The sequence below is a fragment of the Rhinopithecus roxellana genome, chromosome 13 (genome assembly GCF_007565055.1).
Source record: "Rhinopithecus roxellana isolate Shanxi Qingling chromosome 13, ASM756505v1, whole genome shotgun sequence".
In the NCBI taxonomy this organism is placed as follows: Eukaryota; Metazoa; Chordata; class Mammalia; order Primates; family Cercopithecidae; genus Rhinopithecus; species Rhinopithecus roxellana.
The window spans coordinates 20,862,043-20,874,390 of NC_044561.1; the positions used below are offsets into that span (position 1 = coordinate 20,862,043).

Here is a 12,348-nt window from a genome sequence, read left to right on the forward strand (position 1 = left end):
GCATCCGCATAGGCCTGCCAGATAAACGCAGATGTTACGGGACATTATCCCTTCTGGTGGCTCGAGTGCCCTGGCGTTCTGAGTCCTCACTCTGTGCCAGGCGCTTGCAAGCACTGTAAGTGCATCATTGTACTTACTCATCCAAGGCAGACATCGGTGACCCTGTTTTCTAGCTGAGCAAACTGGAGCACAAAGGGGTGAAGTGTCTTGCTTGGGGCCCCCAGCTGGAGGAGGCAGCATCTGCACCCCAGACTTGGCTTCTTTCCTCCTCACCAGGGAGCACTGAGTCCAGTCCCCCATCCCGGGTTCCTCCCCTGCCGTGAGGAGGGGAAGGCCAAGACTGGGACCACCCCTCCTTAGCCCATACCGAGCCCCTCTAGGCCTCGCACTGCTGAGCCTCCTCAGAGGGTCGTGGGCTGCACCCAGGCAATGTGAGGGGAGGGTCTCCTGTCCCACCCACTCTGAGCGGGCGGGGCTGGGGGGATTCTTCTCTGAGGTTGAGTTGCTGAATGAGCCAGGCACATGAGGAGGATAGGATTCAAGTCCCAGCTCTGAGAAGTCAGTTGGCCTCCCTGAGCCTCAGTTTCCTCCTCTGTCTCACATGGGGATAATGGTAACTGCATGGGGCTTTCATGGGGGTCCCTGGTGAGGCCTAAGTGGGAGCCGCTGGCATTCACTGGGCCCTGCTGTGCCTAATGGTCGTGGCCCCCTCTGGGGACTGCTGTGAGGATTAGGGAGAGACCAAGTGTGCTGAGGCCCACTCAGGTCACTGCTGGTGTTCTTTTCATCTTCCCTAGGGCCTGGCCACAGCAGGCATTCAGAAGACATTGTGGCCCCGGCCCCACACACACAGGATCAGTGCTGGGGTTGGGACAGGGCCCGTCAGCCAACCAGGTGGGTCCAGGAGGAGCTGGGAGACTTGGAGAGGGGGCTGCGCTTAGCCTGTGCTGCCCTACCCAGTGGAGCTGAGTCGGCTCTAATGAAGTGGACTAGCTGCAGGCCACATTGATTTCACATCTCTGTGGCCACGTCCCAGCTGGTAAATGTCACTGGAGAGTGCAGCCGTGGCACCTGGCATGGGTCCAGTAGTGAGTGGGAGCTGGCAGGTTGCCAGAGGGGCTGGGGATGCCCATGAAATGCTGATACCAGTCCAGGGTCTCCAGAGCCTCCAGACGCTCCCGCCAATCCCTGAGGAGGGGCTGTACCCAGTGGGCTGAAGCCGTCACCCCCTGGGGATATCTGCAACCACCAGCCCCTCTCCTGCTATCAACATACAATGGACTGACGCCAGTTGCTGGGAGGGTTGCCCCTTTCTTTTTGGGGGGGCAGTTTAGGGTGGTCTAGAGATGGGCCCAGCTGCCCAGGGCCCAGGAGTCAAGGCGCAGCGGTGTGAGGACCCCTCCTGGCCCACCGCCCTACCAACCCTGAGCTGTCTCCTTTGATAACTGGCTCAGGACAAGTTAAGAGTAAGCAGCCATAACCACACAGTGGCAGGCCTGGTTTAATAAACTCTCACTGCAGCCGGCACTGGCTCAGAACCGGTCCCTGTGATCTCATTCAATCCCACAGCAACCCTGTTGTGGATTCTGAATGCACTCCGTTGTTCAGGAGGGGAACGTGAGGCTGAGAGTTCAAGTCCTCAACTCTGAGCAGCACTGGGGGGCCCGGACACCCTCATCCCGAGTTCACCCACGGCCCTCATGGGACCCCTTCTCTGCTCCAGCTCCCCACCCCCATCTGCCCTGCACCATTCTCCCCTTCACCATCTCATGGGATGGTCAGGAGTGGGGGGTGAGGGGAGGGGAGGGTGGCGATGTGGTCTGGAGGTGGGAGGGGAAAGGAGGGTGGCGGGGTGGTCAGGAGGGGAGGGGAGGGTGGTGGTGTGGTCAGGAGGGGAGGGTGGTCGTATGGTCAGGAGGGGAGGGGAGGGTGGTGGTGTAGTCAGGAGAGGAGGGGAGGGTGGTGGGGTGGTCAGGAGGTGGGAGGGGAGGGGAAGGTGCTCCAGGGGCTGCTGCTTTTCCTCTGTCCCTCCTGGGGAGCTGCAGGAAGGGAGACGGGGCTCTTATTCATCTTATTCACGCCAGGTTTGTCTTATTCACGCCAGGTCTGGCCTCAGGGTAGGAGCTGGGCCTCCTGAAAGACTTGAGGCGGGGGCAGCCCCATCTCTAGGGGAGAGGTCCTGGGGAGGCATTCACTCCTCACTGTTCCCTCCCCTGCCTTAAACTTTTCTCCTTCTAGAACTTTGATCTCTAGGTCTGAGTCCTGAAAACCGAGGTTTGCCCAACCCACCCCATCCTAGACTCAGCATTTCCCAGGCACTCTCAAGCATCCTAAATTGCATCCAGTCTGGATAGGACCGAGAGTGGCTAATACCAGTCCTGTCACCGGAGAGTCAGGAGCAGCACACTTGGGGCAGACATGCAGCAGCCACCAAGTCACGCCCCCTGTAATGCTGGGGGAGAGATCTCGCTGGGCCCCTGAGCCCAGTGGGGGTCATCGTTGAGTATCCACAGCTCCTGGCCCCCTGGTGTCCCCCTCCCCATACCTTCCCTGCCCTGAGGAGCTCCTGAGGGTGGGGTGTATCCCTGAGCCCTGCCTTGTGGGGTTCTCCACCCTACACACAGCATGCACTGGACACAGCAGGGAGGCGACTCTGGACTGGGGCTGGGAGCTGCCCAGCTGCCCAGATTCTTCTGAGGGGAAGAATCTGCCTCAGCTGGGAGTTGCTCTCCTATCTTGGCATTTCCAGGGGCCCTTCCTACGTGATGTGGGGAGCCCTGGCATCCCCAGCCACTCTCTCCCTTCCATGGGAAAAGAGGAGGGAGGAGAGGAAAGCCGTATTAATAAAAGAATAGGAGACTGCACTAACCCCACAGCATGTGCGGCTCAGAATAGCAATGCGCCTTCTCAAGGCAAACAGAACTCCCCAGGTGTTAATGCAAATTCACTCCAGTTAAGATGAAAGAGGGTTGTTTCCCCCTTTGCTGGTTAATATGAAGGACTTAATAGATTCAGCCTCAGGAACTCAGGAACGCGGGCTGGGAGTGGAAGGCTGGGGGGTGAGGAGGGGGAAGGATGCAGGCATGGGCAAAGAAGGGAGGTCCCATGGGTTTCGGGGCAGAGCAACTGTCACAGCAGGCCCAGCTGACGCTGCGGCTCCTGCCACCTCCCTCCACCACCCGGGCTGACAGGCGCTGGGCCTGGTTGCTCAGGGGGAAAGCCCAGAGTGGCCATGCCAACCCCCGCGCTGGCGCCTGCTGCCTTTCACTTGAGCTGGGAGACTGGCAGCACGGTGGCCCCTCCCGAATTTGTGCCAGAGGATCGTGGGGCCAAGAGAAAGGAGGGGTGTGGTGGGAGCTCTAACACAGACCCCAGGCTGGGGTCCCTGCAGGGCACCTGGTTCCACTCCCGCTCCCGGCCGTGGCTGTAGCTGTAGCCACTCCTGCGGGATCCTGGGCCAGTCACTCCTGTTTTGGCTCCTTGGAAGGTGAAGCTGGCTTGACAGGGCCTTGGGGGGCCTCGGGGGACCAGTCTGTGGAGTTGGAACCTAAGGGGGCCTCAAGTTCTGCTGGTCCAAACCTGACCTTCTATAGCTAAGGCATGGAAGCCCAGACAGTGGAAGGGACTTACTCAAGGCCACACAGCCGCAGGCGGAGAGCTGCAGGGGATCAGAGCCCACAGCCAGCTGGCCTGAAGCGCAGACTGGACCCTTGAGCTGCCCTCTGCTGGGACAGACAGGGCCCCGTCCTCCCAGAGTGGAGCTCCTCTCCAGCTCCGGGCTCCAGGCTAAGCTGTTCATCCCAGAGCACTTGACTTTCTCAGATACATTCCCTGGGAATTATCCTCTGCTGAAAATCCCCAGGGCCCGAGCAGGGCCCCTGCTGGGGAGGGTGGAGACACCATGCAGCAGCTCGCCACAGCAGGGGTGTGCCGGGGGTCCTGGGGAGGCGCTGCCTGGCTCAGCTGGGGATAAAGGGAGACTTCAGGGAGATCCAGGGAGGGCCGGCCTGAGGCTGGGTTGTCCCTGTTGGTCCGCTCCACTCGTCCAAATTTAACTCCTCTCTCTCTCTCAGGGTGAACAGCACAGCAGGTGCCTACCTGGGGCACCTCAGCAGCCTTCTTTGCTTTGTTTACCAACTTAATTCCTTCAATCAAAGGCTGCCCCTTCCTCCCTGAGCAGGCAGACAGGGAATGGCATTATTTATATTAGAAATGGGCAAGGCTCCACGGGACTTCTTCCCTATGCCTGATCAGAGAAAATCAGGTCACTGCCGTGCCTCCCTGGCATCTGCAGTCGGCTTTTCACAGCCCAGGTACTCACAGGCCCAGGGAAGAGCTCGTGTGCACACTGTGGCCCACCTGGTTCTCTCCCACCCTGAGCCTCCAGTCAATTATTGACCTGAGCAGGAGTATTAATGGGACAAAATAAGAGCATCCCTCGCAGGCAGCTCCAGCCCGGAGTGATCTATCATTTCCCGGGCTTTGCAGCTGGCACTGGGCAAACATGGGCTCGGACAAACAGGGCAGCTGCAGGCTCATTAAGCTTGGGGTGCAGGTGGAGGGGATGGAGGCCACAGGGGAGCCGTGAGTGGGCCTGATCCCTCTGAACTGTGACATCCCCTGAGGCACTTTTCTCTGCTCCCTCCTGCCCTCTGCCCCCAAAAGAAGTATTCAGAAAAAAAGCCACTGTGTACCGAGTATGGAGTGGTGACGCCCATCTAGGCAAGGTGCTTAGAGCTTTCTGGGCATTCGTAATCCCCACAAAGCCCCATAAAATTCCCATTTTACAGATGAAGAAACTGCAGTGCCCGAGAGGCTGGTCAATTTACCTAGGCTCACATGGCTGGTCAGTGGCGGAGCAGGAACCCAGGTTTGTCTGTTCTGAGGCAGGGAGGGGCTCTTAGCCTCTCAGCTGTGTCCAGCTCCCCCTGCCGCTAGTGATAGATATTTCACCTTTCTTCAGGCCGGCTGTGTCTATTACTTGTAAGTAATGGTAACACTGCGACAGATCCACACCCCTTTTCTTAGAAACCTGAGCACATTTTGTTCCTGTTCTTCACCTTATCCTGACAACATTCCCCGGGTACCCAGAGGCCTGTCAGCTGTCTTCACAGGGGGTGGAAGGTCTGGCCCTTGTGGGGAAGGAAGAGCCAGGTGCCCTCCACCTCTGCCCTGGGCGAGTGTGGCTTATGGGAGAGGTGAGGTGCCTCTGGCTGCTCCGACTGCGGAGCCCTTCAGGAGAAGTCTTGATTTCAGCTCAGAGGCAAAATGCCAGGTGCTATTCTGGGGCCACCACCTTGGTGAGAAATGACCATCAAGTGGAAACCAGGAGAGGACACGGCGGGGGTTCCTCTTCGAGTCAGCTCGAGTCCTTGCTGGGCAGATTAACGGCCCCTGTAATTTTCCCCAGGTGCTCCTGCCACGGCGCAGAGGTCCAGAGCCATCTCTCTGGAAGTGAGCTGTGGTCTCCCTACCGGAGCTGGGCTGCGGCTGCAGGATCCTGCTGTAATGCAGTAATGACAGGCTGCCAGGGAGCCCCGCACGGCCCGGCCAGGGAGGGGGAGAGGAGCCCTTGGCCTCTGCCGGAGATGAGGCTGCCTGGGCTGTCTGAAAGGGAAACGGAAAACATGCGGGTGCCCGACTTTCTCTTCCCCAGACGGCTAAGAAATTGGATTAGATACAGTCACAGCAGTCTTCTCGCCAATACCTTTCCCCCCAGAGTTTTGCTGCCAACTCTTCATTATATGTGGGTGGCTCCTTATCCTCTCTGCCACATAAAGGCTTCTAGGGTAGGCAGCCCTGGGGAACAGCTGCCAGGTACTCCCCACTGAGGCGAAGACCAAAGGCAAAGAATGAAGTGCTAGCAGGGAGGCCAGAATGAGCCACTTGGGGCTCCAATGGGACTGGCGGCAAATGCCACAGTGAAGCACTGAGGTCTTGCCCCCTGCTTTGCATTTACAGCAGGGTCACCACAGACTAGAAAAAAACAGCAAAGAATTCAACTGATCTCGATACCAAAATACCATTAGAATCAGTCATTGGAACTCTGGTGTTAGTAATTCTAACTACTTAATGGGGACCTCTGATCTCAGTGAGGTCACATTTACTATGTTGGTGGGGGGTGAGTCGGGTTGTCTTTAATGTAAAAATATTGCCTGGATGGCTTTAAATGACCAATATTTTCAAAGTGCTTTCTTTGGCTTAGACTACATAGGAAATCAAACTGCTTCCAATTACTAAAAATAACAATCTACATTTGAGAAATGAGTTTATATTATACATCTAATAAAAAGTCTAGGCTGGGCGCGGTGGCTCAAGCCTGTAATCACAGCACTTTGGGAGGCCGAGGCGGGCGGATCACAAGGTCAGGAGATAGAGACCATCCTGGCTAATACGGTGAAACCCCGTTTCTACTAAAAATACAAAAAAATTAGCCGGGCGTGGTGGCGGGTGACTGTAGTCCCAGCTACTCGGGAGGCTGAAGCAGGAGAATGGCGTGAAGCTGGGAGGCGGAGCTTGCAGTGAGCAGAGATCGCACCACTGCACTCCAGCCTGGGCAACAGAGTGAGACTCCATCTCAAGAAAAAAAAAAAAAAGTCTAATTAGTTACCCTTTTTTTTTTTTTGGAGACAGTCTCGCTACATTACCCAGGCCGGAGTGCAGTGGCATGATCTTGGCTCACTACAGCCTCACGCTCCCAGGTTCAAGTGATCCTCCTACCTCAGCCTCCCAAAAAGCTGGGCCTACAGGTGCCGCTACCACATCTGGCTAATTTTTAACTTTTTTGTAGACATGGGGTCTCTCTATGTGGCCCAGGTTGACCAATTCTATATATTCAAAGCTAACAACAAATTGTTAAAACTTTTCATATTCTTGCCGGGCATGGTGGCTCACACCTGTAATCCCAGCACTTTGGGAGACCGAGGCAGCCAGATTGCTTGAGGTCAGGAGTTCGAGACCAGCCTGGCCAACATGGTAAAACTCCGTCTCTACTAAAAATACAAAAAAATTAGCTGGGCGTGGTGGCAGGCACCTGTAATCCCAGCTACTTGGGAGGCTGAGTCAGGAGAATCACTTGAACTAGGGAGGCAGAGGTTGTAGTGACCTGAGATCAGGCCACTACACTCCAGCCTGGGTGACGCAGTGAGACTCTGTCTCAAAAAAAAAAAAAAAAAAAAACTTTTCATATTCTTTAGTTTATCCACTTCAAACATCCTTCTAAAAAAAAAAGCAGTTATGCATAACTGCAACATTTTGGGAAGATCTCGTGTATTCCGATAGGCTGTTTTCCTCACTGGCTTGTGCAATGGAAACCTGAAGTATGTCCTGACAAGTGTGTCGAGTGGGTCCCTTAGAAGTCCTGGCAGCCACACTGTGCTGTCTGAATCTCCGACTGGGGCTGCAGTGCTTCGGCACAGTTATCCTATAGAAGTTTTGGTCTTAATAAAGGACTTTTGTTGCTTAAGAAAACAGAAGCAAAACCAAAACCATAAGCTCTGCAGTGGTGCTTTCCAACTTCAAGTGCAAATGTCACATAGGCCTGACAGTGGCTGCGCCTCATTTACTCTGCAGACAGCGCCTGGGCCCCAGGGGCTCTGCATGCACCCCCAGAGCCCGGAATGCTGAAAGCAGAAATGTCTGCAAGGATCACCCAGTCCAGCTCCCTAGTTTTCTGGTCTGAAATCACAGATGGGCAGGGACCACAGAGAGGAAATGGAGGTGCTGGGACACCATGCAGGGCCCTTGCCGCCACCCCAAGTGCCCCCAGGAAGAGGGAGGGAGTTCTCCAGCGAAGGTGTCATTAGGGGTGTTGTGGAAGGAGGTGATTCTTTTGCCACCAAAGACAAGGGGCCAGAGGTGAAGGCCCGAGCAGTCAGGGACAGCAGAGGGCTCATTTCTCCACAAAACCACAAGACGGCCCCACCATCCAGCCGCATTCTTGACGCCTCAATGGCCTGAGCAACAGGCAAACTGACGAAGCCCAAGACAAGTATTTTCCAGCTTAGAATTTTTATTAAAACAATCATTTAAATTACAATAGTTCCCCAGAATAGAAAATAGCCTTCCATGGTCTGGCCCTGACGGGAGGCAGGACTCGGGCCCTACAGGAAGAAGTGACGTCTGACATCTTTGAAAATGGATGGCACTTCCCTGAAAGCCCTGGAGGGGCTGGCTTGGGCCCAGGGTCACTGGGCCAGGCTGTCTCCCTGCCAAGGCTGCTTCCTCCAGGGGCGGCGAGGCCCCACCCTGTCAGTGAGGAACACTTAGACACTGCAGCTGGTTGTCAGTCTCTGGGCTCTTGAAAAAAAAAGAGAGGGAAAGAGAGAAACCTGTCCCTAAATTACAAGACACAGCCACTCATGAAGTGTTATGTAATGCCACGGGGTGCTGTCTAGCAGGGCCTGGCAGGTACATGAATAACAGGGTGGACAACACAGGTCGGGGGGACTGCTGTGGCTGAGGTGGGGCCTCGATCAGGATGAACGAAGCCGTCTGTGCTGCACAGCTGTACACGGCTACCAGCCAACAGGGCAGCCTCATGGACATCATGAGCTGGGCAGTGACCTCATGAATGATCCCGGTGCCGTGGGGCTTCTGCCTGAGAGCCGGCAGAAGGGCTCATAATGAAATCACCGTGGCCAGGACGCTGCTCTATGGGCTTGAGACTTCCTTGCTTGACAAGCTCCCAGGCCCTAAAATGTTCGTTTAAAAAGGACGCAGTCTGGCCGAGTGCGGTGGCTCATGCCTGTAATCCTAGCACTCTGGGAGGCCGAGGCGGGCGGATCACCTGAGGTTGGGAGTTTGAGACCAGCCTGACCAACATGGAGAAATCCCGTCTCTACGGCAAATACAAAATTAGCCAGATGTGGAGGTGTGTACCTGTAATCCCAGCTACTCGGGAGGCTGAGGCAGGAGAATCACTTGAACCCGGGAGGTGGAGGTTGCGGTGAGCTGAGATCATGCCATTGCACTCCAGCCAGGGCAACAAGAGCAAAAACTCTGTCTCAAAAAAAAAAAAAAAAAAAAGGATGCAGTCATCCCAGCCACAGGAACCAGTCTCTGAAAACAAGGCACCTCTCATTCTTTCTTCTGCTGCTGGGGCTTGGGACGCTCCTGAGGCCCATCCTCCTCTCCACCTTCTCCATCTGTGGGGAGGCACCTCAGATTCCTGCCTCAAGGAGGGGGAAGTGCTCCTGGCTGAGCAAGGTCCTGCAGTCCCCAGCCTGCTCCCTGGAGCCCCAGGTGCTTCTGCCACAGCCCAAACACCAGCCAGCTCCCTTGAGGCCGCATGGCTTGGCACTTCCCAGACTTCATAAGCACACACAGCAGTTAAAGAAGGAAACAAAGCCCAACAGTGTTTTATAAATCACCACAGGCTCCCACCTGCAGCCATTGTTAAGAACAAATTTACAGGTCAGGAGGAAAGTAACTCCCGGTGGAAATCCAGGGATGGGCTTCAAGACTGAGAAGAGGCCGGGCATGGTGGCTCACGCCTATAATCTCAGCACTTTGGGAAGCCGGGGCGGGCAGATCACCTGAGGTCAGGAATTCCAGACCAGTCTGGCTAACATGGCGAAACCCCGTCTCTACTAAAAATACAAAAATTAGACAGGCATGGTGGCACACGCCTGTAATCCCAGCTACTCGTGAGGCTGAGGCAGGAGAATCTCTTGTACCTGGGAGACGGAGGTTGCAGTGAGCTGAGAGTGCGCCACTGCACTCCAGCCTGAGCGACAGAGAGAGACTCCATCTCAAAAAAAAAAAACAGAAACGGAAAAAAACCCCAAAAAACTGAGGAGACAGAGCCAGACTTCACTTTACAAACGCCTGAAGCTTCTGCTCGTAGCTGGGCCAGACTAGGAGAAGCCACAGGGCCACAGCATCCACACTTGCGCTCTAGGTCTGCAGTCCCACCCTGCAGACCCTACGTGGCTGTGAGGCAGCCAGGGCTGGTTTCCTTGGAGCAAGGTGGCCCAAGCAGGTGCTGAGCAGCCCAACCCCGTTAGGTCAGCCTGATAGTGGGAAGAAGACAGGATCTCTGTGAGCCGCTCAGTTTCTCAAAACCAGACGGAATTGCCAGAGACCACCTCTGCTCTCCAAAAATCTCGAGGCCCCCATAGCCTCCAGTTACTAAGCGTCTTTTATCTGATTAAGACAAATCACCTGCTTTGCATAACAGCCAAACTGGAAGGATCTCAAGGGCCCTGGGTGGACACAGCAACATCAGTCATGGAGAAATGAAAGGGCAAGAAGAGGCTGGGTGTGGTGGCTCACGCCTGTAAGCCCAGGTTTGAGTTTTGAGACCAGCCTAGCTAACATGGCAAAACCCCGTCTCTACTAACAATACAAAACGTTAGCCAAGTGTGGTGGTGGATGCCTGTAGTCCCAGCTACTTGGGAGGCTGAGGCAGGAGAATTGCTTGAACTCAGGAGGTGGAGGTTGCAGTGAGCCGAGATGGAGCCACCACACTCCAACCTGGGTGATAGAGCGAGAACTCCATCTCAGAAAAAAATAAAGAAAGGGCAAGAAGGTGGCCCCAGCCCAGAGAGTGAGCCGTGGGGGTGGTTCTGTGGCCCTCTGCTGCCTGGCATGGAGGTGGGTCCTGTGACAGCCTAGGTGAGTGCCACCTGTGGGTGGACACCTGTATCGGGCCTGTGCTGGGAGGGGCACAAATGGCCCTTGCTGGCACCCAGGGAATAGAAAATTCAGGGTCCGAAGAGGGATAAGGGCAACAACAAAGTGAGGCCTGGGTACAACAGTGGGTTGGGAAGTGGCCTATGGCCACTGGCACGTGGCCAGGAGGGAAAGTGAAGCAGATGGGCCGTGCAGACTGGGCCGGTGGAGCTCCGAGTCTGGGTCAGTGAGAAGCAGCACCTGTGGAGCCACAGGGCTTATGGGTCCCTGGTCATAGCCGGGTTACAGGTGCTGACTACAGTACGACCAAGTAGTGCCCCAGCCCCACGCAGGCAGGGGCGTCTATGGGCTTTGGGCAATGGGGAAGACATGAGTGGCTCCTGCCTGTCTCTCAGCCCTGGTCTAGTGTGGCCGGAGGGGGACAGAGAGTGCCCTGTACCATCAGCTCCCGCACGGCACTACCCAGGCCCTCGGCTGGCAGTCAGCCTGCATCACAGCTTCTGCCTAAAGTCTCTCCCCAGCCACAGCTGCCCTGCCTATTCCCCACCAGCTGCCAGCCAGAGCGCCGCCTCGGGGTGCCTGGCGGGGACCCAGCCCTTGCTCATCACGAGCTCTGGGCGGGCTCCCTAAAGATGAGAAGCCGGCAGGCGTGCTGGGCCCGGGATCCGCTGGGCTGGGCTGCTTCGCTGCATGACAGTTCCTCACCCGTGGGGGAATGAATGTTCCGGAACCCTGGGCAGGGTGGGGATGCTGGCACTGGCCTCTCAGGGCTTCAGTATCTCACTCCCTACAATGACTTCCCAGGCTGGGCAGTGGAGGTCAGCTCTGGAGTGCAAGACACACACACACCAGGGTGCCTTGGACGAAGGGAGTCAGGAATCCCACATTAGACAAAGGAAGACAAATACTTCTTAAAACAAAGACTCAGGTCAGAGAACTAAAATCCCATGAGAGAAATCTCTACAGGGTCGTAGTTCAAGGCAATTGCACATAAGAGGGGCTGGGCTCTTCACTCAGCTGGGGAAAGTTCTGGAGCTCCCACCGAAACCCCCAGCCAGCTCCCTATGGATGGCTCTCTTGGTATCTGGTCCATCCCGCGGTCCCAGGAGCAGGAGAAGTGGCAGGTCCTGGGGTGGCTGGGTCACCTGCTAGAGCTCTTCAAAGAAGGCCACTCGGGACTTGGCGCTCTGCAAGGTGAGCTGTAAGAAAGCAGAGAAGAAGTTGAGAGGGCACGAGACCTCTGCTCTGTCACACAGGGTCCTGTCCTGCCACTTGGACTCACCTCAAAGGTGGTTGGGAGCGAAAGGGAAGCCTGTTCAAATAGATGCTCAAGAAGTTGGTGGTCAGTCCCAAATAAGCGGCCAGATTTGCCCAATAATTCAAATTAGGAGGTGACAAATAAGGACATGCAAAGGGAAGGCTGGTGGGCAGAGGCACACCATCAGGAAAAAGCCATCGGCGTTGCCTCTTGACAGAGGACTGGAGATCCCTGGCTATTTTAGTAGATTCTCACATTTCCATCTACCAAGGTCCCTGAGCCACCTCTGTGGTGTGCTGTCTGCCGCGGCGCCAGCTGACGCTGCTCATCCCCTCGGGGCTTGGCAGGGTGAGCATCTTAGTCCTCATGCCCTGGCAACATGGCTGCGGTAAGGTGACGTGGCCTCGGGCAAGGCAGGCCTGTGGCAGATGAGGAAGAGTTTACCCCTTCTACTC

At 55.9% G+C, this 12,348-nt stretch overlaps 1 protein-coding gene across 3 annotated transcripts in view; it reads right to left on the reverse strand.

Annotated features, from left to right (window-relative positions):
- Window positions 1-7,993: 7,993 nt before the first annotated feature.
- NF2 (neurofibromin 2) overlaps window positions 7,994-12,348 on the reverse strand; it is a 100,083-nt gene continuing 95,728 nt past the window's right edge. For all 3 annotated transcript variants that reach the window (XM_010359414.2, XM_010359409.2, XM_030914872.1), the window contains one exon: window positions 7,994-11,834. Coding sequence is in view for 2 of the 3 variants with exons in the window: in XM_010359409.2 (XP_010357711.1) it covers window positions 11,784-11,834 (51 nt within the window). In the remaining variant the exon portion in view is untranslated. The remainder of the gene's footprint in view (window positions 11,835-12,348) is intronic.